General features: G+C 38.7%; 1 protein-coding gene across 2 annotated transcripts in view; it reads left to right on the top strand.

Annotated features, from left to right (window-relative positions):
• The window catches only part of LOC149068305 (uncharacterized), a 32,347-nt gene extending 22,220 nt beyond the window's left edge, over positions 1 to 10,127 (top strand). Inside the window, exon 2 of one of the 2 annotated variants that reach the window (XR_016195209.1) lies at positions 7,946 to 10,127. Coding sequence is in view for 1 of the 2 variants with exons in the window: in XM_089251740.1 (XP_089107866.1) it covers positions 4,910 to 6,142 (1,233 nt within the window). In the remaining variant the exon portion in view is untranslated. Of the gene's footprint in view, positions 1 to 4,318 lie in introns of both variants that reach the window. The other variant, XM_089251740.1, reaches the window with a different exon arrangement.
• The last annotated feature ends 16,748 nt before the right edge of the window (positions 10,128 to 26,875 follow it).

The raw sequence follows: 26,875 nt of genomic DNA, 5'->3' as shown, positions 1-26,875 counted from the left end.
TAGCATCTCTGGTTCCTCTCTATCTCTCCCTTCAACTCCATACCACTCAGAGCTTCGCTTTCTCCTCCCCCCTCTTTTCTCTTTAAAATCATTTTATATTTTAATCATAATTTTAGCTCCGCCTGTTTGCGCTATTTCAAAATTTTCCATTCGTCCCATCTTGTTATTTTCTTTACCCTCTGTGCTACTTTTTATAATGAAACTTTTATTTTATTGGCTATTATATACTTTCCTCTCTGGTAAATCTCACACACCCATAACCTTTGACCCTACCAATTTCATTCAGATCCGTTTCACGTCCATAGAAGTAGTCTAGACGCACATTCCTTAATAAATCAATGCATTTTACCGACGACAAAGATTAGCCTTATCTTATTTTAAGCCGGGTTTTCCTAGGAAAAGGTTTTCTACGGTGCGTTGCGTGCAGCATGAAATCGCTGATTGGTTAAAAACCTGAAATTCACGTTTTTTAATCAATCAATGTTTTCACGGTGCAGGTAACCTGCACCTAGAAAAACCCGGCTTTACATAAGATTTCCAGTGCCGCGGTCTTTAGTTTGACACGAATAATATTTTACCCACGTGTCGTTCTCAACTAGGGTCTCGTTTTATTACATTTTCGACGTCTACATATATAGCATTCCAAAATATCGCTTTTCCAATAAATTCATCTACTTGTCTCATCGGATTAAACTTTCCCATCGAAAATTCACCACTACCTCGCAATGGCTACATTCTTGTACTACCGTAGGTTTCTTTTACCTCCTGTATAGCCTCTTACTTTTTCTTCCTTCTCCGCTACATTTTGCCATATACTACTATAATATCTATATACTATTTTAATTTTCCTAACTACCTTCAATTAACTCATCGAGTCAACATTAACTACCTTCAATTAACTCATCGAGTCAACATTAACTACCTTCAATTAACTCATCGAGTCAACATTAACTACCTTCAATTAGCTCATCGAGTCAACATTAACTACCTTCAATTAACTCATCGAGTCAACATTAACTACCTTCAATTAACTCATCGAGTCAACATTAACTACCTTCAATTAACTCATCGAGTCAACATTAACTACCTTCAATTAACTCATCGAGTCAACATTAACTACCTTCAATTAACTCATCGAGTCAACATTAACTACCTTCAATTAACTCATCGAGTCAACATTAACTATCTTCAATTAACTCATCACACGTGAACATAAATATCCTACCTTTCAAAAACATGTTGGAGCTTGTATCACGAACAGAACTATCAACTCTGCGTGATGAATGGGTTGCACTATAATGCAAAGACTTGCAAGTAGTGACATCGGTTCAGAGAATAGATAGACATTCGGCGTACATATTTGAACTTTGTAATTCTGAAAGCAGTCCAAAGTTAAAAATTTTGCCAGTTTTGGTGAAGGCTCTTTTATCCCTAGCACATGGTAACACAGACAGTGAAAGAGAGTTCAATGTTAACAAAAGTCTGCTTGAACAGTGAAAAATGTGTCTATTCAATGCATTAATGGAATAAGAGACAAGAGAACATTATTGTTCAAGGGTATGAAAAATTTGAAAGAAGTTGTCATTGAGATGCTGGACTTCTGAAAGCAACTCGTAATTTGTATGGAAATATTGTAATAGGCTTTATGCTGAGAAAACAATTTTATTTTTTTTTATCTATTAACATGCTATTATGTCGAGAAATTATTTAAGTAAATATGGTGTTGATAGCTTTAGCCATGGCCCCCACATCCTGGAGAGGGGCCCCCGGTCATACTTTTCACGGGCCCCTTCTGTAGTTAATTTATAGCGTGAAAAAGCAAAAAATGATGAGAACTGCCCGGGCCCCAGGGCTAGAGCCCTGTCAGCCCCCCCCCCTTTGAGGGGGCCATGGCTTTAGCAGTGACATATACTTCAGGAAAAATTTAAATGGACTTTAATTTGTGAAGGAAATTTGTTTAGAATAATTCGTTCCAACCACTTTTGGCACTTCACAGAAAAATGACTCCTTATATTGCAGATATAATTTTAGTCCTGCTCCATTCTCAAAATTTCTCCTCCAAAAATTGAAGTTAGCTGCTTCAAGAATGGATAAGGAGCACTTGCATCCCTGATATATGGCTTAAAGGGTGGGTCGAAACGAATTTTTTAAAACAAATTTTGAATTCTTAACCTTCGAATAGCACTGAAATGAATAAGAATTGATTATATCAACATTTAAAGGTATTTTCTTGCGAAATTTAAATTTTTTTTTTTTTAATGTTTCGCGTTAAAAAATAAAATTTAGGTCGTCTGGGGGGGGGGGAAGGCATGAGCCCTCCTCCCCACCCCGTACATCTCTGATCCAAATATGCATTGGGGGGGGGCAGAGCTGACGAAATTTTGCTGATAAGGGGGAGAGGGCGTCAAAATGGCTAAAAACCTGCTGACGTAATACTTTAACGGCCCCTTACACCAGTTTTCGAAAGAGCCTAAAGTTTACCATGTCGTGTTCTAGTGCAAAAAAAATCAGGAATTTGTCCGCAATACAACACTGAAATCTGCGTTCGACGAAAATTTGGACTTGGCGAATACAGATTTTGGCGACTATTTGATTTTGCAGAAGATATTCAGGTTATTTAAAAATGTCCCTACGTAAACTCTGGGGGATTAGAAAGTGTTCGCTGAAACGAGATTCGACTGTAATTCTAATATAAATTGTCTTCATCGAGAGGGTTTTAATGTTTTTCTCTCTAGAACCCCGAGTTTCAACTTCCAGTTTTCACGTTTTGGCGACTATTTGATTTTCCAGAAGATATTTAATGTGTGAGTTGTATGGGCTTCACCACCGCCGGAATTGACGTTGCACTTCCGCCGGAAGCGGTCGCTGAGATATAGTACGAGGTGTCTTATCTCTATTAAGACTTCCGGTTTTCATTTTTTAATCTCTAAAGTTCCGGTATCTTATCGCTATTTACTGCTACTTTCTCATTGCTATCGACTTCCATTGTTTATCTCTATTGACTTTCGGAGTCTTAGCAGGGTTCCACTGTTTTCTATTAAATCACTTCCGGTGTTTATTTCTGCAGAATGCCGACATTCGGTGTTTATTACGTGGCATTTGTTGTTTATTTCTGTTTATCTTAGTTCCCGTGTCTTCCGGGTACGTTTGAAATGATTATATAATCAATTTGGTAAAAAAAGGAACTGCAAAAAATGTTCGGATCCTTTCTTTATATGGATGCCTTCACAGATCACGTATTTGGCAAAATAATTCTCGTAAAACAAGGAAAACTAGTACAGAGAACATCTAAAATCTATTTGGTTGAACACTGTCAAGTAAAGGGGTAAGTAAGTGAATAACAGTGATGACGGGTGTAGGGCACGTAGAGGCATGCTTAAAGTCGTAACCTAACGTCGTCAAAACACATATCATTGGGGAAAAACGAAAGACACAAGAAGGTGATGATCCTGGCAAAACCAGAAATTAGAACAAAAACCCCTCGTAGATGCTTTCCTGATGGCAACACTCTTGAATGAAATGTCGCGTTTTTTAGAAATATGGTCACTTGATAGTGTAGGAGCTTCTCAAAAATATTTAGTACTGTAGTCCTCAATGATTCGTAGTCACTAATTACCATATAGAGACAAGTCATCAAAGAAGAAGATAAAACAATAGTATTAAGACACCGGAAGTCGGGACTTCACCGGAAACGTGAAAACTGGAAGTTGAAACTTGGGGTTCTATAGAGATAACCATTAGAACAATCTCGATGAAGACAACGAATATTAGAATTATTTGAGAGAACTTTGGGTTCGGTAGAGATAAACAAATTTCACTTAATAAACAACACAAGTCTTAATAGAGATAAGGCAACAGCAACCATTAACCAATAGTGATAAGGCAACGGAAGTCAATACTGATAAGACATCGGAACTCTGTAGTAATAAACAACACATGTCACTTAATAAACATCGGATGTCGGCATTCTGTAGAGATAAACACCGGAAGTCATTTAATAGAAAACAGTGGACCCCTCGGTTAAGACTTCGGAAGTCAATAGAGATAAGACACCTCGTACTATATCTCAGCGATCGCTTCCGACGGAAGTGTGACATCACTTCCGGCGGTAAAGTGTGGCCTATACTACTTGCATGGCAATCCTTCAAAGTAACACCACCTCTGTCAGGATATCTGGGCGTTGTCAGTTGCAATGTATCTGAAAAACTCCACGTTTTGTTTTTTCAACTTGATAATTCGCTATGCGATCCAATCCGTCAAGATGAATTTGATTTAACAACGAACTTGATGATGATGGTGATTTTTGTTTCCTCTACAGGCGTTCGAAGAACTTCACCGAAACTGTTTGACCGGATGGATCCTACACACTATTTAGATGCTTACTCATCATTGGACTAATGAAGTTGGTCTCGATTTCTTTGACAGCAATGTTCATCTACGAAAGAATCATCTTCGGAGGAACAAAGTAAAAGAAGAAAACCGCGCCGATTGAAACATCTTTGGTTGAAAACATCATGGATGTATATTTATGCTCACTCGTAGCGTTGTAGGCTAAATACAAAATCATCACAGTGAAGCTGTATCTACGTCGTATTTGTCAATAGTACTGAGTTCCTGTTTTGCAATCGGAAGATACTTTTTAAAAGGAGGCTTTACGAATATGACATTTGTGATTTTAAAAAAAAACGCTGGACAGAAATAGTATAAAAGCGATGTTTGCTAAGATAGGTTGATATGAGATTAGAACATTCAGAAGCCATGACGAAGTTTGCAATGAAAGGTTTAAATTCAATATTGTTAACACTATCACGATTTATACCCTGAAGTTGTCAGTGGTGGGAACAGCACAATTAGAATCTGTCGTTCCTCTCGAAATGCTTATATAAAGCTTTGCTCCATACAGCATAATATGTCCCAGTCCGAAAAAAAACCGTTAGAATGTTATGTTTGCGGCAAAACGTTCATGCAGCCTTTCGCACTGGCTGCTCATTATCGATGCCACACTGGAGAAAAACCACACGAGTGTGATTTGTGCGGGAAAAAATTATCAAGTGTATATGATTTGAAGAGACATAAAATGTTGCATTCTGGGGAGAAGCCATATAAATGTGATTTCTGTGGCAAAACGTTCGTTCGCAATTCGCACTTGACTATTCATATTCGTGTCCACACTGGAGAGAGACCCTATGAGTGTCCTCTCTGTGATGCGAAATTTCAAACTTTTTCGACTTTACAAATGCATAAGAGGATTCATACTGGCGAAAAGCCATTCGAGTGTGACGTTTGCAACAGGAAATTCAGATACAAGTCAAATTTACGATCTCACAGGATGACTCATTCCGGGGTGAAGCCGTACGAATGTGATGTTTGTGGTAGAAGTTTCTCGCAGCTTTCAACCTTAACTGCTCATATTCGAATCCACGGTGCAGCAAAGTCGCATGTGTGTAACGATTGCGGAAAAGAATTTCGTAATAACTCGAGTTTGAAAAAGCATCGGAGGTCACACACTGGTGAGAAGAAATATGCATGCATGGTTTGTAACAAGAGATTCTCGTGGAAATCCGGCTTGAGGAATCATAATCTAATTCACACCGGCGAAAAACCGCACGAATGTGATGCTTGCAAAAAAAGATTTCTCTCCAGCTCCGATTTACGAAAGCACAAGATCACTCACTCTGCGGAGAAGCCGCATAATTGCGATGTCTGTGGTAAACGTTTCGGTCGGCGTTCAAGCCTGATCGTTCATTTTCGAGCCCATACCGGAGAGAAGCCATATGAGTGTGATGTTTGTAGTGAAAAGTTTCGGTATAAAACGGATCTTAATAGTCACCAAACATTGCACACCGGCGAAAAACTACATAAGTGTAAAAAATGCGATGAAAGGTTTTCTTCGACCTGCAATTTGCGAGAACACAAAAAGGCAACACACTCTGAAAAGAAGAGCGGTGTTGGCAACGGAAAATGTCGTGCTGATGTAAATAAGTGTAAAAGAACGGAACTCCCTCCAACAAAACGTTTTCAGTCGGTTATCATTTTTGCTCATACCGACGGACCCGTTCCAAATCCACTCGAGAAAGTGGTTTCCTCTGCAAACCAAGAGAAACTCCAAAATGATCACTTCAAGGGTGAAAACAACCTATAATTTTTCAGTTTTATCAATTTCGTATAAACCCACTTATTTTGTTCGCGAGAGGGTCTCTTCGAACGTGTTTCTTAATGAATGCTACTGAGTACACAATCCTAGCTTGTGTACCCAGTTTCCTACGATATTTAGCAAAAAAATTCTGACTGAGTCGCATTGGGAGACAAGCACGTCGTCAAAACTTACAAGGAAAGGGTCCCAAGGTGACGTCTTCGAAAAGTTTTGAAAAAATTACCACTGATTCTACTCATTTAAATATGCACAGAAATATTTAAAAATTCCGATGGAATTATGGGTCAAAATGTAAATACATTAGTATTTTGAACGCTAATGATACTAAGAATGGATTTTGAAATCCCGCAACCTTAGTGACGTCATTCAAACAGCACAAGATCTAAGACGCCTTCATATACGTGTATTAAGGAGTTCTAACAAGATCAGTCCTAGATACACTCTGCGGAATTAAGCGCATCATGATTGGTCGCAATGAGTGATGAATCATTACGTCACTCATAATGAAATTTAAATTTCGCGAAGTTGAGTGGTTTTCTCTCTCTGTATTCCTACGTTATATTCTCACACGTGGTTGCAGGTGGTTTTTCGATTCTTGTTTTAAATTTCATTGTTTTATTTTATCAATGTCAGAAAAACTCTTTTTTTGAGGAGCGCAAAGAGCTCTTAAAGGCCCTATAGAGGACACTTTACTCTGCAAAGGGTCCTCTGTAGCATCAATTAACAAGCATCTAGTGGGTTATTTGGTGAAATTCAATTTAGCTAAAAAAGCTCTGCTCTTTCTTGCTCGTAGTAACAAATCACTGCGTCCCAATGCCTCTTGTGTTGCTAACAATATAAGGATTGTAATTAAGTATCAGGCACAGCTGAGAAAAAGAAGAGCTAGAGAGTGAAAAAAAAAAATTATAGATAACGTCAAGAAGCACGAGGGGCGATGAGTAGTGAACTGTTGTCATTTTAATAAATTTTTGAGGCTCTAATAATTGCATTCCGCCGCTATTTTTTTTTTTTTTTTAATGGGTTTCTAAGTGAGGTGCTTGTACTTAATTTTCTTTCACAATTTCTTGAGGACGACACCTCTCTTGGGACCCTTTCCTTTTACGCAGACCTGCATTTTCAGTAAGCCGAGGGCTGTTGCAGAACACTGCAAAACATTCTGCTTTGGGGTTCATGACCCCAAGACCATTTCATTAGACCATTTCACTACATTTATCCACTTATTTCCATTCCAAGTCCTCACAGTTTCTGAATAGAAAAGAAAAGTATTTTTATCTCCAAGGAAAGAAAAATCCGGTGTTAGAACAATACGGGAAAAAAAAAAAAAAAAACGGCATGATTTCTCAACATTTTTAAAACCAGCTATTAGGGAAGGAAAAAGCAGTTGTCCTGTTACATCAAACAGGACAAATGGTCTTGGTTCTTCCAACCAAGACTTTTTGTTATAGTTATCAATCAGTTGTTATCAGAAGCCCCAAGTCTTGATGTGATCACGTTAAGCAACGTATTCTATAATATTTGTGAATTTAGTCGGCTGGGGAAACGTTCAGACTAGAATGAACTTACCGTCAACGGCCACGAAAACTCGATTCGTAACAGTAACTTATGATGCATATCATTGCGTTTTAACCGTATATTTTGATTATTTCCGGTCTCAAATCTCGTTGGAAAATCAATTCTATTATTTTCAAAACACATACTCAAAAATTCCAGAACTCTTACAAGTTCCTAATTCATTTCCGATCCATTCTGTAAACGAATTTAAGTTAACAAAAGGCTTTGTTTCCTCTGCAGGCAATTGAAGAATCTCATGGATTTTGTTAACGGATGAATCCGTCTCGCTTTGTCTGAATATGAGTAGTAATCACATATCATCGGATTTTTGGAGACGATTTGAGTGCAGTGATGGTTTGTGACCAGCGACCGTCTCCTTCTGAGAAAGACTGACATGCAAAAGATGATAAAATATATAACAATGCAGATTGAATCCACAGCAGAGTCTACTTCGGTTTGAGAAACTACGTGAATGTGGTAGGAATTTGCAGTTCAACATCCAGGAAGGCACGGGATCATCATAGTGAAACTACGTAGAGTCTTATTCACGGTAGGAGCGCAGCTTTTGACATTCAGAGAAGCTCTTATTTCAAAAAGATGCGCTACCAGTCTTAACTGAAGTATTGGACAAAGGCATGGGATTGTGACTTCTGACGTAGACCCTTCAGTAGTGGCTCGATATTTAAAGAAACGCTCCGGATATTGCACTCTGGAGAAGCCATATCGGTGGAAAGTTTGCGACAAGAGATTCATTCGCCATTCCAATTTGGTGAGTCGTAATCGGATCCACGCTGAAGAAAAAACATAAGTGTACTTTTACTATGCAAAATTTTCAACAACTAATTTGCACTTTCACGTACCGGAGACAAACCATGCGAGTGTAACGGTTGTGACAGAACATACAGAAATAATTCGAATTTGGGAAACACGATGTCTCACTCGGGAGAGAAACCGCATGAGTGTGGAGTGTGCTGTAAAAGTTTCACTCGGCTTTCCAGCTTGATCACTCATATACGGTCGCACACCGGAGAGAAGCCGTATGAATGTGATGTTTGCGGCAAGCAGCTCCGCTGTAAATCAGACTTAACAAGGCACCGAACGTCACACACTGGAGAGAAGAAATTCGAATGCGGGGTTTGTAAGAAAGGGTTCATTCGAAGATCCGAACTGGTTATTCATAGTCGGATTCACACCGGTGAAAAACCATACAAGTGTGACATTTGCAACAAAAGATTCTCCTCGAGCTCCAGTTTGCCGAGGCATAAGATGGTTCATTCCGGAGAGAAGCCGTGTGAGTGTGATATTTGTGGTAAGCGCTTCAACAGGCGTTCGAACTTGAATGTCCATTTCCGAACCCACACAGGGGAGAAGCCATTTGAGTGCGATATTTGCAGTGAAAAATTCCGACACAACGCGGATCTGAAGGCACACGAGACAACTCACAGTGGCGGAAAACCATACGAGTGCGATAGTTGCCACAAGAAATTTTCCTCGGCCTCCAATTTACGGAGGCACAGGTTGATACACTCCGCAGTAATGCCCCATACGTGTGATATTTGCAATGAAAAATTTCGATCAATCGCGGACGTCAACAAACACAAAAAAGAACGCCATCCAAGGTTTTCAACGAAACATTTCCAGCAAGTGGTCATTCATGCTGGTACAGAAATGTCCATTCTGAAACCTCTTGAGAAAGTCGATTTTTGTCTGCAAGAAGAAAATCCCTAAAAATGTTGGAATTGAATTGATTAAAATCCTTGGAATTTCTTTTTTAAAGTGTTTTTGAACTAAGTTTCGTACTTCGTGTAGAATATCACAAATTTCAAGTCTCCCGAATTCCTACTCCGTAATCCCTAAAAAATTCCTGTATCTTTGTTTTCGGAGGGGTACCTACTTCAGGCATGAGGTCTGTGACCTTCCTTATTCTGGGGGTTCAACAGACGCCGTCTCAACGTCATGAGGTCTTCGAGCAAAGGGACATTCTGGCGCCGACCATAATTAGCTGGAAATAACAGCTTCAAATTCAAGGCCACAACAGGCAAAATGCCCATAACAAACATGGATGCCATTTTTCTGAAATACAGCAACCCAATTAAAAATGCAACTACAAAAACTAAAGACTATGCCCATAAAAAATACTTATTGTTATCTTATTCTAAGTATGGATAGCTTCTCGATTTACCCCAACATGTTTATCATATTTCTTTTTAAACGTGTCAATTGTGTTAAAATTTACTACCGCCGGGGAATAGCTACAGCCCTATCAGAGAAAATTTCCCTGAGTTACAATCTAGAATTGTCCATTACCAATCGATACTGGTGTCCCCTTGTGAAAGCAGTCTATTGACGGCGTATTAATAATTCATGATCCATCCCGTTGAAAATTTGAAACACTTCGATCATATCCTCTCCCCCCCCCCCACCCCGACACCTCAGTTCCTCCAATGTAAATATTTTCAAAAAATGAAGTCTCTCTCTTCGTAACTCAAGCCCTGTGTGCTAACAAGGACAGCTCTTCTCTGCACCCATTCAACCAAGTCTATGTCCGTAGGTAGTCTTCTGTAGGTAGTCTCCAAAACCTTATAGCATACTCCAGTCCACGACGAACTAAGCCTTGGAAAAGTGGAAGAATGACTAGGAGAACGTAAAGAGACATTTAAAGAATCAAGACGAGCATTCCATTCGCTTTTCCGACCCCCGCTGAACAATATTCAGAAAACCTAAGCCGCTCGTCAATGAGAAATCCAAAATTGGTGACCCTAGTTGCATCTTTAATAATAACACAGTTCAATTCATAAGAGAAACGTGGGTTGTTCGAACCAAAATGATCGACCATGCACTTGTCAACGCTAAACGTCATGCTCCATTTATTTGCACACACTGCATTCCTGTTTAGGTCAGGGTTGTCAAATTTGCTTCCCGGGTAGATACCCTTCCCCCCCCCCTCCCTCCCGGGCTGGGTTTTTTGAAGGAAAATTGTTTGTTTTCGAGGAAAATGTGTTGCTTTCAGGTTAAAATTTTATTTTAAGGTTAGTTTATGTATTCCAAAAATTGCTGCATGGGGCAGTGTTTAGAATATGTATGTTTTAAATTATTGTTAAAAGATTTTTTAGGGAAAAAAATGTGATAATTTCTTGGAATCACAAACACACTTTTTATAATTCTTCTAACTTTTATATAAGCATTTAGGTACGAGATTCACATATTAAAGTCTTACAAGAAACCGCAAACAAAATGTAACCATGAACTTAGATATGTAATACGTGTATTATACCTAATATGTGATAAACATACCCAAAAAAATTGTTGCTTATTTATAATACACAATAATTTTTCACACACACACACACACAAATCCTTCTATAAACAAATTGAAGCCTCTGTGAAGAAGTAAACCAATGTATGTAAACTGAATTTTCATTCAAAAAATATATATTTACATGTTTGCATTACTTTTTTATAAGTTTTATACAGGTACATCAGACTTTCATAACTGAAATATCAAAAGAGAAAAATAAAATTAGCTTATAATGAAAAGAAAATAACTGTGGGATTGTTGAATTGAACATTGGTAACGAACACCCTCAAGTGAAGCAGAACAAAAAGTATAGTTCTTTTATTAATGTAAGACTTAACCAGAAGATAAGCCTTTGCTTGATTTTTCAAGATGCTCATAATATAAGCCCGACCCCGGAAATTGGCCTGTTAAAATCGTCAGCCAGATGAAGGTATTCTGCAAGTCTGTTGCTATACATGACAGGTTGTCTTGTATAAAGTGATAATAATATTATATTATTGACATTTGTATTTAATGATAATTCGAGTTATTCTGTAGTTGTAAGTTCCCGAAATCGGCTAATTTGGACAAGTGGAAAGCACCTGAAGAGTAATGGATTTTCAGAATAACTGCTATCTCCTCGTCTTAACCAGATCATTTTTTAATTATTACTGTTCTTTTAAAAATATTTCAGAATTTAATTTAGTGAAGCAGGGATATTTTTCAACAGTGAGGAATTCAAGAAAAAGAGAAGCACGTGACTTCAGCTCCTGAAAGTTTGGGTTTGATTAAAAAAAAAAAAAACTTAATGGTTCTGGTTATACATAGTTAAAGGTTTTATTTTTGACGCACCAAAAATGTATATTTAGATAATGTAAGATGCACTCATAAAGGATGTACATACATGTTTAAATGAGATATTTTGAGGTTATGGAAATAGGAAATTCAATTTTCCCCATTTTGCCCAAAAAAACCGGGTTTTTTACAACCCTGGGGGTGAACAATCCCGTTGTCCTTAGAACCAGTTTTTTCCTTACGCGCCCTGTTTGTCGTCATTTAACGAAAAAGGGAAAATTTCCGCACTCCCCTTTCCCTAAATAAGGATTTTTTTTTTCCTTGTATAACGATAACGACAAAGAAGCACCTCTCGTTAGCTCGTAACGACAACTTTTTCTCTGTAATGGCGGCGCGATGTGTGCTTGGATGGAAGATATATGTTCGATTCAAACAATTCTCCTCGTGTTTTTCCGCGCTAATAATGCTTGATACACGCATTTAATGTAAAAAAAATATATTTAGGCTAAACGAAAAATACAGCCAGCTATGCGAGGAGCTTGAGCCAAAGACGAAGACAAGAGTTGCTGTTGAGTGGAAGGTGGGTTAACTTATGAAATCCATTTTTTTAATTTTTCTTAACGTGACATTTCACTCATTTTAAATGAATATTGATGCTTTATACTTGAATATTGAGGCTTTGGGAGAAAAAATCCTACCGACCGACTTCGTATAATATGTACTCACAGGGCCGTAACTAGGATTTTTGCTCCCCGGGGCAAACATAATTTTGCCGCCTCTGCAACTTTCAAATTCGACCATTTTATAACGGTGTTTTTTGTTCCCACCTAAAATTGCCGCCCCCCCCCCTAAATTTTGCTGCCCGGGGCGATTGCCCCCCCCCCCCAGTTCCGGCTCTATGTACAGATAGGGAGATGATCATATATGCAAGCTGCATTCACAAATATTAATTCGTTCATATACAGGGTGATTATAAAAAAACTATCCCAACATATGGGCCCCTAACTATCATACCATTCACAGAAACTGAATGAAATTTTGGCATAAGGTATTTTGAGGTATGCGCTCAACAATGATATGGAAAACAACAGTGTCACTCCAACAGTTACGGTTACAGTGAGAAAATATCAAATGGCAACACCAAGTTTTTTGTATTGGAATGTGATCTCCATTGTGAAAAACCCTAAATAGCGTTCGAACGGCAACTGTAGCATGAAAATCACCGGCGGTAGATAGGCTAAAAGTGAGGACAACCAATAAGGACAGAGAAGCAGCATAAAATAAAGCATTTGATTGTGTTTCACAAATTTTCCACATGCCCTTGTGGAGGACTAATCAGGCTGGGATCTCAGCCGAAGAAACGGTGTGACGAATGAAACGAACATTAATGCTCTGGTGCACGGCAAAGTCCTTTTTCCTTGCCTAGCTCCAGAGATTTTCGTGCTACAGGTGCCATTCCAACGCTATTTAGTGTTTTTCAGTATGGAGATCGCATTCCAATACAAAAAACTTGGTGTTGCCATTTGATATTTTCGAAATTTTCTCACTGTAATTGTAACTGTTAGAGTGACACTGTTGTTTTCCATATCATTCTTGAGCGCATACCTCAAAATACCTTATGCTAAAATTTCATTCAGCTTCTGTGAATGGTATGATAGTTAGGGGCCCATATGTCGGGATAGTTTTTTTATAATCACCCCGTATATATATAAACATGGAAAACATGTATCATGATAATGAATTATGTTTGGACTATATCGATAAGGTCACATTTTATATTTGTGTTAGCACATATTTTCGTGTCATCTAAAGAGTGTCGTAGACCAGCACCAACTATCTCTAGGGGAAGGTGCATAGATCCCCGGGCCGAGTAATTTTTCTGAAGGCACCCACCCCCCCTCCAGAATTAGAAATGCCTGACCAATTTACATACTTTTGTCAAAAATTGCATGCAAATCTCATTTGCACTACCAAACCACACATGCACCACGTCCACATTCTCTGCAGAACTTGTAATCATTAAATTACTGCAGCACTCTTAGTGATAGCTTGGTTGCAGACACAGATTGAAAAATGTTCAATATTATCAGTTATGTATTAAATCTTTTGAAATACTGTACAGTACAATTAGAGGTGCAGACATGAAAACATTGAGGGGGCTGAAACTTGCTGGTTGTCCCGTATATATGTGACTCGAGCACGTATGCAGGAGGGGGAAGGTGTAGTACATTTTTTTTCAGAAATTATTTGGGGGGGGGGTGGCTTAGTCCTCTTTCAAAATTTATTGGGGGGGGGGGACTCAAATGGCCTCAGCCCCTATGTTCCGGCACCTATGAATACAATATAATATATGTCATTTGCATTAAATAATGTGAATATTTAAAATTGGCCTCTACAATTTTGTTTTATGAACTTGTTCAAATCACTGGTGGAGAAGGATTTAAAGTTTGGGGTCCTTCAGCTGATTTCCCCCATGAGATATTGACCCCCCCCCCCCCCCAGATTGGCCGCTGTGGTGGTCGAGTGGTTATAGTGACGGACTCGTGATGCGAGGATCCGGGTTCGAACCCAACAGTGGTGGTCGGCTGAAGTTGGTTTTCTGTGGTTCCCAACTTCAAGGCGCAAATGCGAGCCGATCTCCCCATTAAAAAGTCTCGCCACAGAGAGAAACAGTCCTACAACGATAAATCATTCAATCATAACACTTCACTCATAGTTAGAAAAACTGGTGGCAGATGGCAGCACTACACATAAAAAGCATTACAGAGAAACAACAAAAAAAACTTCGTCAGGTTTCACTACACGTACATGCACATTCCCGCATGTACCGATTCGTTGGGGGTTCCGCTGGGTAGGGGGGGTGTGGGCGGGGTGCATGTGTGTAGCAGTAGTAGGTAGGGCCTCCAAAAAATGGCTCAGGGATCCATGATGTTCTTAAGTCAGCCACCTCGTTGGGCAATTTGCCTGTTGTGGCGTTGTATTTGTATTGTATTTGTATTTGTATAAGCATAAAACATAATAAATTATAAATAACCAATTCTTGATATCAATGGGTCTGTAGAGAAACTTCAGAAAATAATTGTCTGTACTACTGTGTCATACTTATTAAGTAGGAACACTGCTACAAGTGTTCAATGTAGTTGTTCAAATTGTACAATTGACACTTGAGGGTAGGTTATTCATTAGTAATTGCTCCTAGGTGTATTTTTTTCTCCTCTGTTTAACAAATACATATACATAAAACAGACTACAACAGACAAATTGCCTAACGTGGTGGCTGAAATGTATATATATACCGTATATACTCGTGTATAAGCCGAGTTTTTTTGTGGAAAAATTCGTTCCTCAAGTAGGGGGGTCGGCTTATACTCGGGTCAGTTTTTGATGAGAAAATATCGACCCCGCACAATCAGTAGTTATTTTTGTAGCAGTGTTCGAGAAACCGGCATTATTGGTGTGGGATGTGTTCAAACCCCCGAAAATGTCAAAGACGAGGCAAAGAAATCGAAAACATCATTAACTTTGATACCAGGTGGGCTAACGTCGATTGTAAAGCCTTATGTAAGCATCAACAAGCCTTTCAAAGACTGTTTGAGGAATTTGTGGATCGAGTGGATGAGTTCCGATGATAAAGAAACCACAAAAGGTGGTGCCTTGAAGAAACCTGACATTGGGTACATGAGGCGTGGAATTCTGTCTCCACCGAAATTATCATCCGATCCTTCAAAAAGTGTTGCATTAGCAATGCGATGGACGGAACTTAAGATGATATCCTCTTTTGAAAGTGACAATGGCCATGACAGCGTACCCATCATAGGGGCGATGCCGCACCCTCTATGATGATCTGATGGATTACGATGAGCTTGGAGACTCAGAAGAAGCGGTTTAAAAAGTTTGAATCGTTTTCTGTTGTAAATTTCCGTAAGCTATTCATTTTGCATGGAAATATAAGAATTTTTTTTTTCTGAAATGCACGGATTTTTTGGGGTCGGCTTATACACGGGTTTTCAATTTATTGCGGTTTTGGTGGTCCTGAAGTAGGGGGGTCGGCTTATACACGAGTATATACGGTATATATATATAATATATATATATATATATCTGTCCACAGAGCAGATTGACCCTTAATATAGTACTTAGAGCACAAAAATTCAAGCACATATCATCTCTTTCAGTATCAAAAATAGATGGTAGTAAGTCGAGCATGAAACATGCATATCTTATATATTGCAATTAATTTGCTAAGGACACAAAAACTTATGTATACACATAACACTTTCCAAGGCATGTCAATTAGAAATTCCTCAGAACTACATCACTTGTATATGTGGTTTAGTAGTACTAGCAGTTTGTTGGCAAATTGTTTTAGTTGACAACTAACATATTTTATTCCATCACACCGCTGATACATTGAAATATGGTACTATTATTTACATATCTCGAAGAAATATCCTTCGGCATAACAAGCATTTTTGTGAAATTAGATACGCCCGAGATTATTTGGTCCAAGTTTTAAAAACCTCTATGAGTCAAGACAAATTTTATAGAAACTTTTCTCATTGAAGAATCTGCAGCAAGTCTCCGCTCAGTACAAAGTGCGCTTTGTAAGTTTTTGAAAACACATAGTGGAAGAATTCTCTTCCATAGGAAGTTTGAGTTACTTGAGAAAGCACAAGTATAAGACTTTTCAACTCAAGTTCAACACGTTACCCCTGTTTGCTATAAGCGGGATCCTTTCCTAGAGCCTGAATGACCGCCAATCAAAAAGATGTTGCAGGATATGTACAAGGAATGCTTTCCTTCTAGATGAATGTTTCTTTCTTTGTTAAAAAACCTTCCTAAAACCTTGTTAAAACCCTAATAAAACCTTCCTTTGTTATATACTATTTGAAATGCTTATTAGGTTCTTGACCATTTGCTGAAACGGGAGTCGCAAAATGAAGGCATTACATGCCTGTTGACAGAAATCGGTGCTCATGAAGTGTACTGATAGATTAAACTATAGATACCGTAAGTTGAATCTTTTTCATTTTTATCTTTGGAATTTTTTGACGTGCACAAAGTTCAATACTCGAAACTATCATACAATTTACCCTTTTCATTTCAGGTAAAGATGTTGAATGCAATGACACAAGTTATGGCTTACGAGTGTAAAACTAGAAATTTTTGTTTTTTAAGCACCTATATGTATATTCATACACAGCCACAATCATATATGTGTATGAAATACTGTTCACACATTTATCTAATAAATTTATCCATGATCGTAAGCAGAAAATGAGTTTGTTTTCTTTGTGATTATAATTAGAAAAAATGTTTATGAATGTTACATTTTTGTACTACAATAAATCTAGAATTAGTTGCATAGAAAACAGTTTTCTATGCAAAGATTTAACCAGCTCAGTGGAATGAAATGTTGATTTTGATTTATCTGAACCAGAGTTATATAATTATTTTTGATTAAATGCAGCTGAAATCACAAAACGAACAACATTCCCATTTAGAATGACTTATTTTTGTCGACTCGTCAAAATTTTCTGTCCAAAGCGTTTACCTGCGTAGTTTCTCATGAGTGTTTCTTGAAAAACAAGCGGGATTCACTGCAGTTGATAAAAAAATTTAATGAAACGATTGGAAAGAAATTAAAATTTTATTGCGAGATATGGTGAATGACATGGTTCTAGTAATATCAAAATATATAGTATCAAATAATATTTGCCGAACATGTATATGGGGCAAATAGCTACAGTTCCAACATGACAAGACTTGATGGAAGAATAAGAAATCTCAATACATTTTCCTAAGTGAGAATCGTTATAACATTAAAACATGAGCGTTAAATTCGTAGACCTGGAAAATCAATATTTTTCCCCCATGATTGAGCATGATACTTGCTGTATTAACCTCTATGATGTAATGTCATGAGAAATTAAAAATACAATCTTTCAGAAAAAATTGTAATTTATATAAAATTTCTATTTTTCTATACAAATTTATATGTCCAGTAAGAAAATTATTAAAATATCTTATAAGTTATTAAAAATACGAGGAAACTTGTGCGCAATCCAACGTAAAAAAAGACAAAAATAACGCGAAATTAAAGTAAATAAAGCAATCGTTGCCACAAATGTTGACGAAATATTGATTTTTTACGTAGTAGTAGTTGTAAACTTTTTGCTTTACGTTGATTGGTTGAATAGTGAGCTGAACCGTAGAAAAGAACGAAAGACCGGTTTTTTCCTCCGCAACCCGTCACGTGATCCTAAGGACAATGCTCAACGCAAAGGGGAGAGTGCCGCTTAAGGAATTTTCCTTGGCACGTTCCTTACGATAGTTCCTTATCTAACGACAAGCACGGAACGGGCGTTATATAAGCAAAGTGGGATTGTTCACCCTCTGGTTTAGGTTGGTCTGGAGCAACCGACTACCCCATTAGCTTCGTCATCTGCGAATTTGCCAAAAATCGCACCGATACCCTGATCGAGTTTATCGATGAAAAGTGAAAAAGCATGGACCCAAAGACACTTCTTTGAGGAACTCCACTTGTGACGCCTGTCCAATCAGAGAATTTCCCGTTTACCATAACCCGTTGTGACCTATCTCTCAACCACGATTCTATCCAATTCAGCAAGTTACCCCCAATCTCGTGTAAACGCTTCAAGAGTTTACCATGTTAGAATAGAATATTTATTTCATGGTTAGAAACCATTCGCAAAGCAGCCATGTGACAAAAAATTCAGAACCATTTACAACGCACATTCACACATTAGATCCATTTACATATGCAGTAGGTACTATGATTTACATTAATATACAAAGAATACACAAATCATATTTACACACACACACACACGCTCCGATTCTACCATAGACCAGCGACTTACATTACACAAATCAAATCCCTCAGAGTTCAAATAAATTTCTAAATCTTACTACATCTGACAGGAAGGAAAAAAAAACTTTTCATAATTAGTTTCGTATTGTTTAAGAAATTCTGTCATTGTTAGTGATAGGGCAGTTAAGTCAAAATATTTTAATCTGTAATAGTTATAAGATCGACAATGAAAAGGAAGATATGTTCCCAAGTTTCTAGAGCATTTTCATTGCAAAATGTACAAGGCATTGATGGAAAAATAGCCAGTGTATTACCGCCGATGTAGATCCTGTCCAATCCCAGCTGTAACTGAGCATAAATTCTCTTGTATTTTAAGTTTTCATTGAATAATAAATATTTATCAACACCGAAATCTTGTTTAAGGGGAAAACTAGCTTGGTTCAAAATATATGAATAATCATGTTGTATACATTGGTCGCAAGATATCTGAATTATTTGTGGGATATATTTCTCAAGTATAGAGGGGTCCTGGATCTCCTTTATAAAATTCATTCCGCAGTCATCAAAAATGTTCCAGATTGATATTGCCCAATTACGTTTGTTAGCATTGGATATTTTCGCCCGTTTAAGCAAATCTACTAGACGTATTTTCGGTAGTCTGCCTGATGGCATTTTCAAAATTCCTATTAGGAAACGAAGTAAACGTTTTTTAAAAAGGACTGACATTCTTGGTAAACCAAGTTCTGATCTTAGAATGGACCCTGGTGTTTCCCTCGGGAGGTGTACTAATTTTTCTTGCGAAGATATTTAAAATTACGTTAAAGTCGTTAATTAAGTTTTGGAGACCATACCTACAGAGGGACATAGAATTGGTTGAAGGGGTGCAGAGAAGAGCTACACGTGTCCTTGTTGGCACACGGGGCTTGAGTTATGAAGAGAGACTTCATTTTTTGAATATTTTTACATTGGATGAACGTAGGTGTCGAGGAGATATGATCAAAGTGTTCAAAATTTTCAATGGGATGGATAGGATGGACCATGAACTTTTAGTACACCGCCAATCGACTGCTTTTACAAGGGGACACCAGTATCGATTGGTAAGGGACAATGCAAGGTTATGGTGTCGCAGGGGGGGGGGGAATTTTTCTCTAATAGGGTTGTTAATAAATGGAATAGCTTACCCCCGCAGGTAGTAAATTGGTAACACAATTGACACGTTTAAAAAGAAATACGATAAACATGTTGGGGTAAATCGAGAAGCTATCCATTCTTAGAATAAGACAACCATAGGTATTCTTTATGGGCATTGTATAATATTTTATCATGTGTATATATTGCTTATAATTTGTGTTAATTGCATTTTTAATTGGGTTGCTGTTTTTTTTTTTTTAATATATGACATCCATATTTTTATGGGCATCTTTTTATCAGCACCCTCGTTGGGCATTTTGCCTGTTGTGGCGTTGTATTTGTATATATTCAGTGACCCAAATCGGATTGCCATATGAAAGAGCAGAAGTCACAAGTGATGAAAATAACTTAAAAGCTACATTAATTGGTGTACATTTAGTTTGAGTGAGAACTGGCCAAATCGCAGAAATAGCATTTTTGGCCTTTGAAATAAATATTTGTTTGGCCAATGAGGATTTTCCGAAGGAAGAAAACGGTATTCCCGAATAAGTATAGGATGACACCCAGGGGCGTAGCCAGAAATTTCGTTCGGGGGGGGGGGGACCAAAGTGACAGAAAAATGGATTTGGCCATCTTTTTCCCTTTTTTCGGTCATTTTCTCACATTTCGGGGGGGGGGCAGACCCCCCAAGAGCCCCCCCCCCCCGCTACGCCCTTGATGACAACACTTGTGGATGGGTATTCCCCGGAAGTTCCATTTTTCGGTTTTCTTAAGCTTTCCACCCCTTCGAAACACCATAACCTTCGTTTTATCAATATTTACTTCTAACCTATATTTTGAACAAAATTGTTAAAGGATTTTAATTTTCTTTTGTAGGTCTATCACACTTTCGGATGCGATAACAGCATCATCTGCATAAAAGAGACAGTGGACTGCTGTTTCTTGTCCGATCCATAGGGGTTGGGTATCGGATTTATTCAAAGACTCAATTAAGTCATTCAAATATAAACTGAATAAGATAGGAGAAAGAATTTCACCCTGTAGAATTCCACGGGTTACTTGTATTTTATTAGTTAGGCCAAAACTTGTTCTTACTTGCGCTGTAGCTTTAGTATGCATATTCTTAATAATCGTGAAGAAGCGTTCACTGATGCCTACTCTTCTGAGAACAGACTGATCCAGTTCGGTTCACATGGCTCAATAAGGATACTTCCTAGGAAAAACCCGGCTTTACACACGAGGTCATCCTCAATGCACAATGAAGCGGTTGAATTTATCTGTTGAAGATAAATTCAACAGATTTCAGCCCTGACTACAACTAAGTCAGGGCTGAATTCACGTGGGCGCCAAAATACGTTCTAGCCTCGTCTGCAAAAAGTATCTAGTTGCGGCCCTGTCGAAAAAAACAGGCACTTGTGATGATTGTTCCATTTCGGTAAGCAAGGTGTGCTTAGACTAGCAAAGTCGAGATTTTTTTGTGGGCTCGTTAATAGCGTGAAGTAAAAAAAAAATCACGAAAATTTTCCCGGGCTCCGGGGTTATAGTTTTGTCAACCCCGCCCTTGTAGCGGCCATACTTCTGTGTCCGAAACTTCCCTGTTAATCTTAAAAAAAAAGTCAAGAAAATCACTGAATTGAAGGTTTTTTGGACTTGACTGCGATGAATGAATTCTGAGAAATTTCTTTTTCAGGAAACTCGATGAAAATAAACGTCATTGCTGACTTCATATCCCCCCACCCCCACAAGGGCAGGGCTCTAACTCGGGATAACTCTCATCATTTTTTTTCCCGCGTAACTACAGAAGGGACCGGTAAAGGTCCCAGCCTAGGGGCTCCTACTCCAGGATGTAGGGGGAGGGTGACGGCCCTTGCCTTGAATTGACGAGACGCTTCTGAGATTACTCGCTGAAAACGAAAGGACCTATATGAATGAATGAACGCCAGAACTTTGCGACTGGGCTTATCCCGTTGCCGGGATCTCTTCCAGTCCAACTTCGTGGCAGAGTCCGGAACACCATTTTGTCAAGGAAACATTTTATTTTCTGGATATTATGCTGTGGTGAACTCGGAAAGAAAAGTCATCTTGTCTCTGCCGGGACTCTCGAACCTAGGCCCTCTTGCATACCGGGCAAGCATGCTACCATCTACACCACTGGAGACACCACCCTGACTTCCTTATTTCACGCACTGTGGCTTGAGGCACTGAAGTAGAGACATTAGTAGTCTCTCTTAACTTCAGGAATTGGCCCCCAGGTGGGACGGTTTAGGAAAAGGAAGGTTGAAATAAGGAAGGCAGGGTCGTGTCTCCAGTGGTGTAGATGGTAGCATGCTTGCCCGGTATGCAAGAGGGCCTAGGTTCGAGAGTCCCGGCAGAGACAAGATGACTTTTCTTTCTGAGTTCACCACAGCATAATATCCAGAAAATAAAATGTATCCTTGATATCTTGGGCTGAGAAAAAGTCCATCTATCACTGTATTTTGTGTCAAAAAAAAACATACAAAGTTTTTACAACATATTTTCCCCGAACAACTGGAATAGTCACGATTAACAAATTTTGTGGTGATTTCAGACGAGATGGGGTTGGGAGTTGGAGGAAAGTTTCTGGGTTTCGTTAAGACGGGGATGAACGTATACATTGTTAGGACGGAGGTATATTTTAAAAGCAATTAGGGGGAGGGGCCCATGCCATCTCGTCTGTTATCTTACACTTGTTATATTATTTACACAGGATACAAAAAAAAAACGAGTCATCTCGCTTAACACCTTATTGGTGAGCAAAACCAGACCCGTAGCCAAAAATCTCCCACCCCATTTCGCTACGGTCTTGGTTTTGACGGCTCGTTTCTTGCATACCAGTAATTCTCAAAGTGTACATCGTGGCTCCTGAGGGCATCGCGTTGAGCTTGGGTATTCATATGTGCATATTTGTTGCTTCGAAGTGGTTCTTCGTTTAAGGCTGCTCTCTGGAGCCGTGGACGAACGCTAATTGGGACAAGAGCTCTCAAATGTTTTCCACCCGCGTCGTGTCTTTGCCTAATCAACGCTTATTTTGCGGCTCCCCATAGCAGTTTGATAAATAATATCTTCGAAAAAAAAAAGTCTTGGTCTGGAGCCACCTCTCCGCGGCGCACAGTTTGAGAACCCCTAGACTAGGGAAAAGGAAGCCGCGGGTGAGGGAAGTTTGAGAGCCAGCTGTAAATACGTATCGGTTCTCCTTCAGTCTGTTACAGAAATCGTCTGACACACGATTCCTATAACAGACGCACGGACTCCTTTCTTTCAAAACACGGTACCATGAAAAACGTGTTTCTGAAAGTCTTCACCGCGGCTCCTAGGGACGTCGCTACCTTTTTTTGAAAGACATCGCAGGGAGCTGTTGGAATTCAAGCTTAATTTACCTATTTAGTGCTCCGAAGTTGCACTATTGCTGTAGACTATTCTAGGCGCGAATGTAAGCCGATCTTCCCGTTGAAAAGTCCCGCCACGGAGAGCAACGGTACAAATATGCAATCATCATCACACTTAGCTTCTGAAATATAAATGGCAACACTGAAAAATCGGACACAACTCACTAGGTAGAAAATCGCCTATGGTGATAGACCTGAGTTGTGCTCGGTTTGAAAGACTATTCTAGAAAGAAACGGATACGCCCGCCTGTAAACGTTTTCAGGACAAGGATGGAGCTACTGCTCTAACCCATCGATGTGATATGCCCCCTCCTCCCCAGAGGATTCGTGACGCACTCTTTGGGAACCACTGTATTAGGCGTGAAGAAATCTTTTTTTCGGATATTCGTTGCGCGATCTTACCCCCCAACACATTATTTATATTTAATATTGCTGTTAGTAGGCATCGAGAGGAACAAAAATTGCAAAGGAAAATGGTGTCGCAAATCTCGTTGAGAGGGTGAAAATCGCGAAAAAACGAATGCAGGTTCAACGTCACGCTCGAACGATAAAAAGTACAATAATAACTACAAAAAAAAAACCATTCTTTGGTTAATCACTGCAACAGTTGTTGCAAGTGGCGCTCGCTGACTTTATTACACAGTCTGAACGCCGATCGAGTTGAGTATTTCTGCAACTAATAGACGTATGAATTATTAGTACAGTAGACTCTCGCTAATCTGGCACATATCACACCAGAGTGTGCTGGGTTACCGAAATCGAATTATTTCAAGTTGATTGAAAAAGTCCATTTAAATAATATAAACTTCTGCTCATAGACATGCACTGTGTGTGTGTGTGTGATGTTTTCCTCTTCTATGCTCGAAGAAAACCGGCCTAAAAACGCCGGATTATTGAGAGTCTATATGCGTAGTAGTACAAGATGCTTTATTTGAAGGCAAAGAATATGGGTTTCTGAAGCAAAAATTTTTTGATATAAATCGGGTGTACAAAGCTGGAAATTTTTAATGAATTTTCTTAATTTTATCGTCTTGCTTGAAAATTATAAGCCGTAAATGAGAAGTTAAAAGGCATTATTTGTGAATACAGACATGCCATCAATGGGCAAAAGCTTAGTGTTTTTATAGTAGTTTCTTTCCATTTGAAGAAAGGATATAAATTTTGTGGGTTATGAAATTTTCTTTGAATTTCTAAAATCGTTCACAGAAACACAAATTAATTGTCAGGAACGTGAGTAATTGAAAGAAAAATGCTTAATGTTCCCAAAACAAATCGCTAAGCCTTTAAAGCGTATTCGTGAGCACCACAAGTTGCTAAAGTGAGCGGAACTCAGCTGTAGACGCCTGAGTTTCCAGCAGTGGTTCCCAAACTTTTCAGTGCATACGCCGAGCAGATCAAGGGTAAAGACTAAACAAGGTACTGAGTGAGACCACAGAAAGCCCACCTGAGGTATGGATGAAAACAAAGTCTCTTTAGTCGGGTGGCAAGTACGGAGCTGATGTGAATCAAGTACGAGCCAAGCAGAGTGAGTACCCCTCATGAATCGTCCGGCAAATAAATGGGATACCGAACGAGAAAATAGAGCCTACAGAGGGCCCACCTGGGGATCCTTCACTGATGTAAATGAAGCTTATTTGGCCAGTCCCAGCGGAGGCACGCACAATCTGAATAGATACCAAAACTATACTGTCCTGAACCGAAACTGTTTTATCATGGAACCTGCATGCGAGAGGCAAAAGCTGCGCCGCGTTACGTTCAGCTTTTTTTTCTGGTAGCAGGTGGCCATTTAAAGTTTGAGCGGTCACGTACATTCTTCGCAAGCGCAGTGCGACCCGTTACGGGTAAAGAACTATAATTGTGTGTGTCCGCGTTACATACTTAATTGATAACTGCTTTGTTTTTGTGTGCGCCGGGGTTCGTATTAATTTTTTTTCTTCGAGTAATCAAGGATTGTTTCTATTAAACGAGGTTTCTGGTATCCGAAGGTAGCTCAGAATTCTTTTCCTCTGGTTGACCGAGATCCTTATTTTATTCATATTATTTTGCGAATTGTTATCAAAACGTCGCAGAGAAACGTTTAGCACTTTCACAGGGATAAAAAAATACATTAATAAGGAAAGTATCTACCTACTTTGCCATGAAAAGCTGGAAAAAAAATATTTATCGAATACACATATATATATATATGGATATATTTTTGATTTGTGTATATTGATTTGTCCTGTTAACTGTTAGCCTCAATTTTTATCAAGCAAAAGAGAAGGAAGCAGGATTCTAGGAGCATTTTAAAGTTCATTTGATCTTTTTTTTTTTCTTTTGTCGCACCACGGCCATTTTCTGCATACGAGGGCTAATTAGACCGGGACCTACAATTTATTGTCGATTCCTAACGGCAGGCTTGCTTCTTATACTCGTCGAGGGGTTGGCGTGCTAACACCCTCGATGGGGGGGGGGGACTCCTGCGGTATCAATTTTTTCTGTGGTCACATGTCACCGTTTCTGTGGTACCCCTTTCAGGAAAGTTTTCTGACAAGGACGAACCAGGTATCGAACTCGCGAAACCTCTAAACATCCTTTGGTACTTTAGGCGAGTATCTTATCGACCTGGGCTACCGCGCCCAGCATTTTAAAGTAATAATTCCCCATATGCTTTCGAATATTCTACTCTATTTTCCTCTGCAAACTTTTCATGTACGTACTATTGCACTTGATATAACTTGTTTTAGCTGGAAATGCACATCAGAATTAACGTGATCCTCACGTATTCTCAAGATATCTTAAACTATTCTTAAGATATCTAAAAAAATGAAGGAGCTCATGAAAGATCGTGCTAAAACGATCTGGCAAGGGAATTTGTCAGTGGTAGTATACATCCACGCCCGAGCCAGGATTCGAACCCAGACCTGCAAAGTCAGAAGCTAGCTTCCTAAACACTTGACTGCCAGGCGGCTAGAGGCCTTACAATGTTTATAAATACAACAGATTATTCAGTCTGCCCAACAAACTTTTTTCCGTACGGTATTTTTGCGAGGGTAGCCGGAACAAATGTCCAAATTTATTGTCAAAAAAAGTTAATTCATTAGTTTACTACGAGTAATTTCTTAAATAAGTGTGTTGCTTATTGAAAAAAATACAATTTGTATTAATATAAATGTTAATTCAGTTTTAATTTTTAAATTTAAAGTTTTAAATAATTGCAAGTTATAAATAATTCAAAGTTATAAATAATTTTAATTTTTAATAAATTTTCAATATATATTAATTTTTATATTTTGAGCATGTTTGGCGTCTGCGGACACTAGGTTGGGCCTCACTTATCGAAACCTCCACTGTAAAAAATCGTCCCCACCCCCAAAACATCACCATGGATCCGCGCCTGAGCCAACTTGACTTTTTATTCTTCAAATCAACGATTAAAATGACGTCTTTCCAACTAAAAAATTACATTACGATAATTACAACTACGAACAAGAATATTCAACTCAGATATTTCTTCTTTTTTTTTTTAATTCACTGCAATATGAAGTGGCGCTTCATGTCCCGCGATTGATGACTTTTCTGCGATTTTAGCACGTGTTGGCGACTTTGCTTAATTTTAGCATAATTTTTTAAGGTAATTGGCAGTCCCGTATTTTTCTCGAGCATATGTGGCCTACTATTTCTTCTCTTTCATCAGCTATAACTGAGAATACACATCTGGGACTCCTGTTAATGTCATTATCAGT

This window comes from Pholcus phalangioides, unplaced genomic scaffold, assembly GCF_987345545.1.
Source record: "Pholcus phalangioides strain wild (caught in Gottingen) unplaced genomic scaffold, Ppha-v1.0 ptg000027l_1, whole genome shotgun sequence".
NCBI lineage: Eukaryota > Metazoa > Arthropoda > Arachnida > Araneae > Pholcidae > Pholcus > Pholcus phalangioides.
Note: the sequence above shows the minus strand (reverse complement) of the source record. Positions and strands in the feature narration are given on the sequence as shown.